This window comes from Physella acuta, unplaced genomic scaffold (genome assembly GCF_028476545.2).
Source record: "Physella acuta isolate Inbredline_101_S28 unplaced genomic scaffold, ASM2847654v3 ptg000476l, whole genome shotgun sequence".
NCBI lineage: Eukaryota > Metazoa > Mollusca > Gastropoda > Physidae > Physella > Physella acuta.
The window spans coordinates 257,979-269,084 of NW_026731995.1; the positions used below are offsets into that span (position 1 = coordinate 257,979).

The 11,106-nt window shown below is 33.3% G+C and overlaps 1 protein-coding gene across 6 annotated transcripts in view; it reads left to right on the top strand.

Moving 5' to 3' along the window:
• LOC131944000 (protein mono-ADP-ribosyltransferase PARP12) overlaps positions 1 to 10,441 on the top strand; it is a 29,826-nt gene extending 19,385 nt beyond the window's left edge. For 5 of the 6 annotated variants that reach the window (XM_059304434.1, XM_059304433.1, XM_059304431.1 and 2 more), the window contains exons 4-5: positions 7,055 to 7,155; positions 8,800 to 10,441. In XM_059304434.1, the coding sequence (XP_059160417.1) occupies positions 7,055 to 7,155; positions 8,800 to 8,994 (296 nt within the window). In that variant the 3' untranslated portion in view covers positions 8,995 to 10,441. Of the gene's footprint in view, positions 1 to 7,054; positions 7,156 to 8,572 lie in introns of all 6 variants that reach the window. The other variant, XM_059304437.1, reaches the window with a different exon arrangement.
• The last annotated feature ends 665 nt before the right edge of the window (positions 10,442 to 11,106 follow it).

Consider the following 11,106-nt stretch of genomic DNA (forward strand, 5'->3'; position numbering starts at 1 on the left):
CTTTATAAATTTACATTAGTTTTTTGAGAAATCGGAAATAGCGTAAATTACTACTTCCGGTCACCGGAAATTAATCAAAAAATGACAGAAGGTAGAAAATTAGATATTTTACTTACATGTGAAATTTCATTTATCTAACTGAAATAGTACTCAAGTTATAGGCTTTTGAAAACTTCAAAGTAGAAAAAGTACCACTTCCGGTTATCGGAAATCACTCAAAAGTTGTAACGGTACTCAAGTTATCGTTTCACAGACACCCCACTGATACGGAAAAACATAATTTTGCAATCTTGTCCGTATGTTTGTGTGTGAGTGTCTGTAAACACGATAACTTCAGTACCGTTACAGCTAGGTCAGGGGTCGGCAACCTGCGGCTCGCGAGCCGCATGCGGCTCTTTTGATGTCAAGATGCGGCTCATCAGCTCGATGCACAATTAATATAAATAATTATTTTATTTTAATTTTAATGCTCATAAAAGTATTAGTCTGCAACACTCAGTAATGAACGATATAATAATAAATATAAACAGTAAACACGGGCTATTCTATTAGAATATTTAGTGACTCGATATTTCAATGTAGACCTACTTCCTTGTTATCTAAAACTGAGTTATTTAAATATAAAGAATACCTGTGTTTGGATGATATTTATCGGGGCACTAGCGCCCACCACCATGGCGTGCTGTGTGAAAGCCTTGAGTGTAAGTTAATAACTCACCGTAATATTACCGTTAATCACTCACCGACGGTAAGTGGCGCTCTCGTGAATCCGATAACACTACCGCCGGGGCGTCGCGTAGCCCCTAGCTCGGTTTAATTATCTAATGAAGTATTGTAGGGTGCTCCTTAAAACTAAGGTAGGCGCTTAGTCCTCACGGGATAGTCCTGGGTGCCATATCGCACCCTGTAGTGACGCCGGAGGACGCGCCTAATTCAATTTAGTGAGCGACTATAACAACCTATTGTATCCATAGCCTATCGCGCTGTTTAAAATGAACGTATTGTTGCCCGTCGTGTCTATAGTGTACAGCCTTTAAAAAAAAAAAACAATGTAGGCGCTATTGTGCTCGCAGGGTCACCCAATGGACGAGGCGCCGGCGGTTGCGTCTGTTGCAGTTTTGCCGCTGAATATAGTAGTACCCCTTACCCGCTATATAGAACGCCCGACGAATGCCAAGTACTAACATAGCCGCTCTGGAACTTTGGGCGCCAAAACGTATATTGACAAAAAATACACTACCCATAAGAATTTTTTTTTTTTCGTAGCAATCTTCTAGGGAGTATTTTCATCTACTCTCCAAAGTTTCATGGAACTCGGATAAACTGTGAGGAACCGCATACAACTTTTTTTTTTACCGTATATAGAGAAAAATTGCACCTCTACCCCCCTGGAGCGCCGCCCTTGCGAAATTAAAAAAAAAATTGCACAAACGTCCCTAGAAAGATTCTCAACAATTTTCCCAAATTTCATGACGATCGGATGAAATGTTTAGTAATGCATAAAAGAAAAACAGACACACACACACACACACAAACACACATGCATTGTTTTATATATATATATATATATATATATATATATATATATATATATATATATATATATATATATATATATATATATATACACACACCAAATCCTAATTAAAGATCATAATATTAATAATAATAGTATAAAAATGTTGGCGGCTCTTTAAAAACTTGGAAATTTTGTAAATTGTACTTTTGGCTCTTCTGTCTCAAAGGTTGCCGACCCCTGAGCTAGGTTGATGAAATTTCATATATAAGTATTATATCAAAATCGTAGATCCGAATCAACTAAAATAAGTAAAAGGCAGTGTTTAAAATATCCGTGTTTTACCTACCATATTGCACTTTTTCAATTTATGCATTTTATTTTCAGTACTTTAAATTTCAAAAATTTACAATAGAGTTTTATGACTAAAACTATTGCGCAACTTATGAACATGAATCATGAGAGTGCGGAATAGTTGGTTAAAATTATAATTAGTAAACAGTACGTTCAGTGAATAAAATAAATAAAAGATTGACTTTTATCCATGCTAATTATAATATTCTAATAATAATGTCCTCTTACAGGTCTGCAGAATCTGCATTCGAGTTTTGCTAATTATATTATTCCAACATTAATTCCCTCTTGGAGATTTTGCACTCACATTTTTACTTTCTCGTATATACGACGTATAGAGAAAGTATTGTAATCGTGCACAAAAATAACATGAAATTTTGACAGTTTTCACCGTTTTACTCCTCAGTCCTTCGTCACATCCGGAGCAAAAATTATAAATACAAATATATACACATTTAGGCGTTTTATGCGTTATCGAGTCGTAAAAGCTGGACTTTGCAATTCTGTCCGTTGTCTGTGTGTGTGTCTGTGTGTGTATAAACACGATAACTTGTGTACCGTTGCAGCTATGTTGATGAAATTTCATATATAAGTATTTTATCAAAATCGTAGATCCGTATCAACTTTTGAGCGATTTCCGATAACCGGAAGTGGTACTTTTTCTACTTTGAAGTTTTCAAAAGCCTATAACTTGAGCACTATTTCAGATAGATAAATGAAATTTCACATGTAAGTAAAAGATCTAATTCTCTACCTTCTATCAAAATGTGAGTAATTTCCATTGATTGGAAGTACTAATTTACGCTATTTCCGATTTCTCATAAAACGAATATAAATTAAAACTAATAATATTCCGCACTATTATGCACGTTTTATTTGGCGTTCACATGTGTGCAATTCTTTTTTCTACGAGATTTTATTCTATTTTAAAAAGTTTAAGTATTTAAACTGGATTAAAATTCATGTCTATATCCCGAGTTCCCATCCCCTGTTTTTTTTTATAAAAGAATATTCGAGAAAGTTTAGGGGAGATCGCTCCCGATTTATTTTATTAGCGTGAGTTGAATTTATTTGTTAATTACCTCCACCCAGAGAGAACCTTTCCAGCATTCTCTATGAGTCTAATGTCACCATCTATTTTAATAACACCGAAAAACAAAAACAAATAAACCGGTAGTGATCTCCCCTAAACTTTCTCGAATATTTTTATATAAAACAACAGGGGATGGTAACTCGGGATATAGGCCCTAGTTATGATTTTTAATCCATTTTAAATACTTAAACTTTTAAAAATAGAATAGAATCTCATTAAAAAAAAAGAATTGCGCACCAAGCGAACGCCGAATAAAGATGTGTCTTATAGTGCGGAATATTATTAGTACTTTATAAAATCACATGCGTTTTTTGAGATATCGGAAATAGCGTAAATTAGTACTTCCGGTCAACAGAAATTACTCAAAATTTAACAGAAGGTAGAGATATAAATCTTTTACTTACATGTGAAATTTGATTTATCTATCCGAAATACTACTCAAGTTATAGGCTTTTGAAAAATTCAAAGTAGTAAAAGTACCACTTCCGGTTATCGGAAATCGCTCAAAAGGGTCGGCGTGGTCGAGTCGGTAAAGCTCATGGTTGCTAAGCCGAAATGTCTCGAGTTCGAACCCTCGGGCAGATGAGGCTCGTTAGCTGGAGACAGCCACTCTTCTAGGAGAGACAACTCCAAAATCAAACAACTGCTGCCTTGTAGTTCTTGGTTTGACAAAGGCTATGGAAGCAAATCCAAAAAGAAAAGCAGGCTGAAATCGGAGTCAATGGCCTCAATGGTGCATAACCAGTTGACACGTAATCCTTAATTGTGATGGAAGCATGGTCGAGTCGGCAAAACTCATGGTTGATAAATTCGCAAAAAGTCTCGAGGTCAAACCTTCTCGATCTCTCCCAACACTAAAAATTAAGAACGAAGAAGAAGAAGAAGCTCAAAAGTTGATACGGATCTACGATTTTGATAAAATACTTATATATAAAATTTCATCATTCTAGCTTTAACGGTACTCAAGTTATCGTGTTTACACACAGACACAGACACACACACAGAGAGACATACGGACAAGATTGCAAATTTATGTTTTTCCGTATCAGTGAGGTGTAAAACGTCTTCTCTATACTTCGTATATACGAGAAAGTAAAAATAGTGATTTTGAGAGATCATAGACTAATAAGAAAATAATATAAATAATCTTTATATCGTTCTATTTTAAGTATGAACATTAACATATAATAATCAATGCGGTAGTAATAAAAAAAATTGAACTTCAATTATTGAGAGTTGAATTTATTTTTCAATTACCTCCCTTGGCATTTTTTTTAAAAAATTGATTTTTTTAAATTAATTAGTTTTTCAACCCTCCTGTTATAAAAATGTATCCACTTTTTCTAGGAATAAAAACGAAAATGATATTTGACATTGATCCTTTTAATGTGTTTTAGCAATGTGCGTGTATTATTAATATTGTCTTTACGTTATGCAAAACAGTAAAAACTGTGGCAACTATGAAAAAAATTTATGTCGTTATATAAACAAATCCTACTCTTTAACTTATAATAAGACAATGCAATGCACTGAAAAGCACTGCATGGTGCGATGTTTACTTTTATGGTTCCAAAATATATAACGATGACGGAAGGAAGGAAGGACTGACACACTATATATATAAAGCAAAGTGCTTGTGTTAGGGTGCAGACGCTTCAAATTTGGCAGGCTCCAGCCTTGGGACAATAGAACACGGGGGCCGGCGCCTGTTGGCCGCAAAGTCCACGAAGAGAGGGTCAAAACTTATCTCGACTGACCGGCGCTTTATATGAGCTATATATCGAAAAAACATTTGCCGAACAACCCCCCACCCCCTTGATATTTTTTGAGGTGGTAGAAGAACGCCTAGGGTGTCAGAAAAATCTTTTCGGGAAAAATCTAGAAATGGGACAAAACTGACCAGTTATATATATATATATACTAGCTGCATCCCGTGCTCCGCCACGGTAAATCTTTTTTAAATGTACCAACTTTGGAACAGAACCAAACAAACAAAAACAACACAAACACAAAAAACACAACCACAAACACAACACAACCACAACACAACCACAACACAACCACAACACAACCACAACACAACCACAACACAACCACAACACAACCACAACACATCCACAACACATCCACAACACAACCACAACACAACCACAACACAACCACAACACAACCACAACACAACCACAACAAAACTACAACACAACCACAACCACAACACAACCACAACTTCAACACAACCACAACACAACCACAACACAACCACAACACAACCACAACACAACCAAAAAACAACCACAACACAACCACAAACACAACCACAACACAAACACAACCACAACACAACCACAACACAACCACAACACAACCACAAACACAACCAGAAACACAAACAAAACACAACCACAACACAACCACAACAAAAACACAACCACAACAAAAACACAACCACAACACAGCCACAACACAACCACAACACAACCAAAAAACAACCACAACACAACCAAAAAACAACCACAACACAACCACAACACAACCAACAAAAAAAACAACACAACCACAACATTAGAATCACCACCAAACAACACGCTTTTTTAGGCGTCCGCGCCCAAAGAGAGCCTTTCCAACATTAAAAATTTAAGTCACATAAATAGATCCTACTCCATAACTTACAATAAAACAATGCGATGCAAATGAATGTACGGCAAGTGGTGTTTACTTTTATGGTTCTAAGAAAACACATTGGCAATGTAATTAGAATTACCACCGAAAAACACGCTTTTCCCAGACGTCCGCGCCTAGAGAGAGTCTTTCCAGCATTCTCTATACTATAATTATAAAATTTCACCATCTGTTAACACCAAAAAACAAAAACAAAAAATAGTGATTTTGAGAAATCATAGACTAATTAGAAAATAATATAAATAATCTTAACATTTTTCTCTTTTAATTATGAACCTTAACATAGACTAATCAATGCGGTAGTAATAAAAAAAAGATTAACTTAAATTATTGTTGAGTTAAATATATTTTCAAATTACCTCCCTTGAAAAAATTACCACAAAAAAAAAAGTTGAATTAATAAGTTTTTTCGACCTACTTTTATGGAAATGTATCCATTTTTTCTAGGAATATAAACTAAAATGATATTTAACATTGATTTTTTTAATACGTTTTAGCAGTTTGCGTGTATTTAATATTTTCTTGACGTTATGCGAAAGAGTAAAAACCGTGGCAATTATAAAATAGCTCTATGCCGCTATATAAACAAACCCTACTCTAATACTTACAATAAGACACTGCGGTGCACTGAAAAGCACAGCATGGTGCGAATGTTTACTTTTATGGTTCCAAAATCTATAGCGATGACGGAAGGAAGGACTGACACACTACTTGCCCGATTATATTAAAGATATATATATATAGATATATATATATATATATATATATATATATATATATATATATATATATATATGTGTGTGTGTGTTATTGGCCGACCCTGGAAGGTAACAAAAAACATTATTCCTGTCGGAAAAATTCCATTAGGGTCGTTAGATTCACCTAGATGTCGTATTTTCTTATTTAAACAATAGTTTGTGAAAAAGTAAACGAACACTACGTTATTTGGTCTTTGTACAGGGGAGGTGACTTTTTAAAGTAATCATTTTTTAAATAAATTTTATAAAAAAAAATTACAAAGTATAACCTTTGTTTAAATAAATGTTTTGTTATGAATTAAGTTATATATTGTATTGAAATTGTAAAATTAATTGCGAAAGTGAATGTAATATAATGTTTTATTCATACTATTAAGGAAGCCTTTGTAGTTATAATAACCTTTGAAGTAATAAGTTTTCAAATACTCCACAAGTGTTTGCATAACATGAAATTAAACTTAGGCCCTAAGCATTCCACATGACAGCCAATCGCCGATTAATTAATCATTCAAATTCTCAACAGTTTTTTAAAATCTAAGCGAAGCTAGGCAGTATGCCTAGTTAGTATATATTAATAGGAGAAAGTTGAGGGGAGATCACTACCGCCTTATTTAAGATGATTTTTTTCTTTCTAAATGCAATATTTGACTTCAGCATCAAACCATCCATGTGATGGCTGCAAAAGTTTGAGATGTCAATTGGAAGAAATGAAAACTGAAATAGGAAACATGGCAGCAGAAATTAAAAAACTCAAAGTGAGTAGTTTCTTACACTTAACATAGTAAATTTATATATATCCTGTGTTATTATAAAAAGAGTTGTTTATTAAATATGAATCAAATCAAATAAAGTAAAAGATAATTTTGTCAATTTTGTTAAGATTTCTCTTAGGAACGCTAAGTTTCGGGTTTTTAAAAAACATTTCAAATTTAATTTCAGGATTGATAAAATTTGGGATTGTTAAAGAATGAAAATATATATTTAATTTTTTTTTCTTAGTAGCAACAACCCGTGCATTCTGAATGTACTGGATTGGAATGACATTTACACAAATTAATTTGATACACAAATTAATTTGATACACAAATTAATTTGATACACCATCTTGTCTCCTGCATTATGCTTTAATTATTTTGTTTTGCTAACCACGTCATGGCTAGCACCATTTCATCATTCAAGTATCTGATGTTAACAACCAGCAACCATTGCTTCCACCAGCAATTTAACTTCTTCAAATTGCACTTGACTGCAAAGTGGTTTTTCTTTCCACAGTTGTTACAAGTTCTATCCCATACCAGGCATTGTTCCATCTTAAGGACCTACAGTGTCCACACACACAAAAATGCATCCAGCAGTGGTCTTGATAGCTTTTACTACTTATATGAAATGACATTACATTAAATTTCATCTGATTATCTTCCATATCAAACATCACCTAGCAGCGTACACGATTTTGTCTCTGTTGATTCCGCTGCTTTAGACATTTGTATAAATATTTTCAGACTTAGTGGGGATAATAATCTTCTAGTATTAATCTCCATTATTCGTATCAACGCATACTGCTTAGCTTTGAATGTTAAGGTTTTCGAAAAATGTATGCGTAATATTTTGCCCTTTACACAAAACCCTATAATAATTACTAATCACTTGACACTACTACCAACATTTTAAACTTAAAATTAGTTAATGTTAATCATTATAACATTTAGATTTCCTTCTATTTCACTCTTCCTTTTTAATAACTATCGTTTGTATAGTGTGGTCTGAGAAGAGAGGGGGTGGAGGTCTGTAGGGCCAGTGGTGTGAAGCCCCCCCCCCCCCGCAAATCTTTTTCGGCCTCTTCCCTCGTATATATATATATATATATATATATATATATATATATATATATATATATATATATATATATATACATATATATATATACATATATATATATACATATATATATATACATATATATATATATATATATATATATATATATATATATATATATATATATATATATATATATATATATATATATATATATATATATATATATATATATATATGAACAAGGGCGCGTTGATGATTGGTTACGATTATTCCTTCTGGTTGTTGTGTTTGTTTCTCGTTTCCTTTCTGCCGTTTTGCCAATCGTGACAGATGTGTGACGTTCTTTGTTAGGTTCTGTTCAAACCACTCTCGCAGCACCCAAATACAACAGGTATGTAACCATCTGTCGTGTATGTATTCACCCTCGGCTTAGAAACTCAGCCGCTAGGCTGTGGAGACCTCATTAAACAGATGTAATGCTTTAACAGATGGGCCCCCCCTATAATATATATCTATACTTAGTAGATTTGAAGTATAACGAGACCTCATTAAAATCGATTAATTTAAATCTTTCATAGAAAGATGTGTCCATATTGAAGCACTCATCACAAGAACTCAGGGAGAGGATCGACTTGCCTCACCACCTTCAAAGTCCAGCCCCCTTAGGAGAAATACAAGCAAGGATTGGCTCTGTAGATACCCCAGCCCCTGATGCTACAACTACTTTCTCAGGATTCCCTGTCCAAGCTCCGGACAGTTCCAACTGGTCATAGCCCAGATCATCTCCAATAGTTCATCAGTCTATCAAATTATGTTCTCAATTTAATGGCTGATCATCTCCAATAGTTCATCAGTCTATCAAATTATGTTCTCAATTTAATGGCTGATCATCTCCAATAGTTCATCAGTCTATCAATTTAATGGCTGATCATCTCCAATAGTTCATCAGTCTATCAATTTAATGGCTGATCATCTCCAATAGTTCATCAGTCTATCAATTTAATGGCTGATCATCTCCAATAGTTCATCAGTCTATCAATTTAATGGCTGATCATCTCCAATAGTTCATCAGTCTATCAAATTATGTTCTCAATTTAATGGCTGATCATCTCCAATAGTTCATCAGTCTATCAAATTATGTTCTCAATTTAATGGCTGATCATCTCCAATAGTTCATCAGTCTATCAAATTATGTTCTCAATTTAATGGCTGATCATCTCCAATAGTTCATCAGTCTATCAAATTATGTTCTCAATTTAATGGTTGATCATCTCTGGATCTAATTAGATGAGATATAGAATGGATCTAATTAGGTGAGATATAGAATGGATCTAATTAGATGAAATCTAGGATGGATCTAATTAGATGAGATATAGAATGGATCTAATTAGATGAGATATAGAATGGATCTAATTAGATGAAATCTAAAATGGATCTAATTAGATGAGATATAGAATGGATCTAATTAGATGAGATATAGAATGGATCTAATTAGATGAAATCTAGAATGGATCTAATTAGATGAGATATAGAATGGATCTAATTAGATGAAATCTAGAATGGATCTAATTAGATGAGATATAGAATGGATCTAATTAGATGAGATATAGAATGGATCTAATTAGATGAGATATAGAATAATGACTTTGATCCCAGTGGTTGTGTACCAGCTGGTTGAATTATGTCAATTACCTGTTGCTGTTGTTGGTTTTACAGTATCATTTGATTTGTTTTCTTTTATGTCCAGTATAATTGGATAAATATAATCACATTTGTTATTATATTTTTATGGCACTGACTAACACATTAAAGTAAAACATATTATTACTGTGTATATATTGATGTGAACTTGTCATAGTAATTTACAAGCGGACCTAGAAAATGTAACCTAGTTTTTATTTTGTCTCATGCTTTTTAAAAAATATAGCTTACTTCTAAGTTGCTCACAAGTTTGTATTTATTCTCTAGATCATCAACACCTTATTCTCTAGATCATCAACACCTTATTCTTTAGATCATCAACACCTTATTCTCTAGATCATCAACACCTTATTCTCTAGATCATCAACACCTTATTCTCTAGATCATCAACACCTCTGCGCTAGGCCTCATCAACCACCCACCCTCATGATACAGTTATTAATTTGAAGAAAAAATAATTTCTTTTCCGAACTGTCGTCTGATTTTAATTCAGTAAAAATCATGTTGCTGAGAAAAATAAATCAAATTTTTTTTTTAAACTGTCTCTATTGAAGATTATTTTTTTGTTGTTGTTGAAAATGAAAGCTTTCAAAATAGTTTTATTTTCTGTTAACAGAAAAATAAACATTCTGTCAAACAAGAACACAAGGGGGAAAAACTCACAGGCAATTTTAATGACGTCACATTAAAGGAATAGGAATTTTCTAATCGAGTCAAACGAAATGAAACTTACAAAGTTAAACCTACCCACAAGTACACATAAAAGAAAGGCGTCAGTAATTGTAGAGTATACAAAAATATTAAAATCGACTCAAGGTCATTGAAACAAAGGCAAAAAAATTAAACGCCTTATTCGTTAAAATTTATAAGTCTACGTAGATACAATAATATACCAGAAAAGTAAGTTATAGGGTTATTTTGGGTTTTATTTTTGTGTTAAATTTCCGGAATTAAGTTAACATGCCGGTGCCGAATAAAGTTTTCATTTCCAGTTAAATTTCAGGTTGCGGTTAAAATTCCGTTCGAGTCAAATCTCATCTCCAAATAAAGTTCCATTTCGGGTTTAATTTCGTTACCGATTAAAATGTCCGTTTCGATTTAGGCTAGATATAGTTTCCATCTAACGATTTAGGCTAGATATAGTTTCCATCTAACGATTTAGGCTAGATATAGTTTCCATCTAA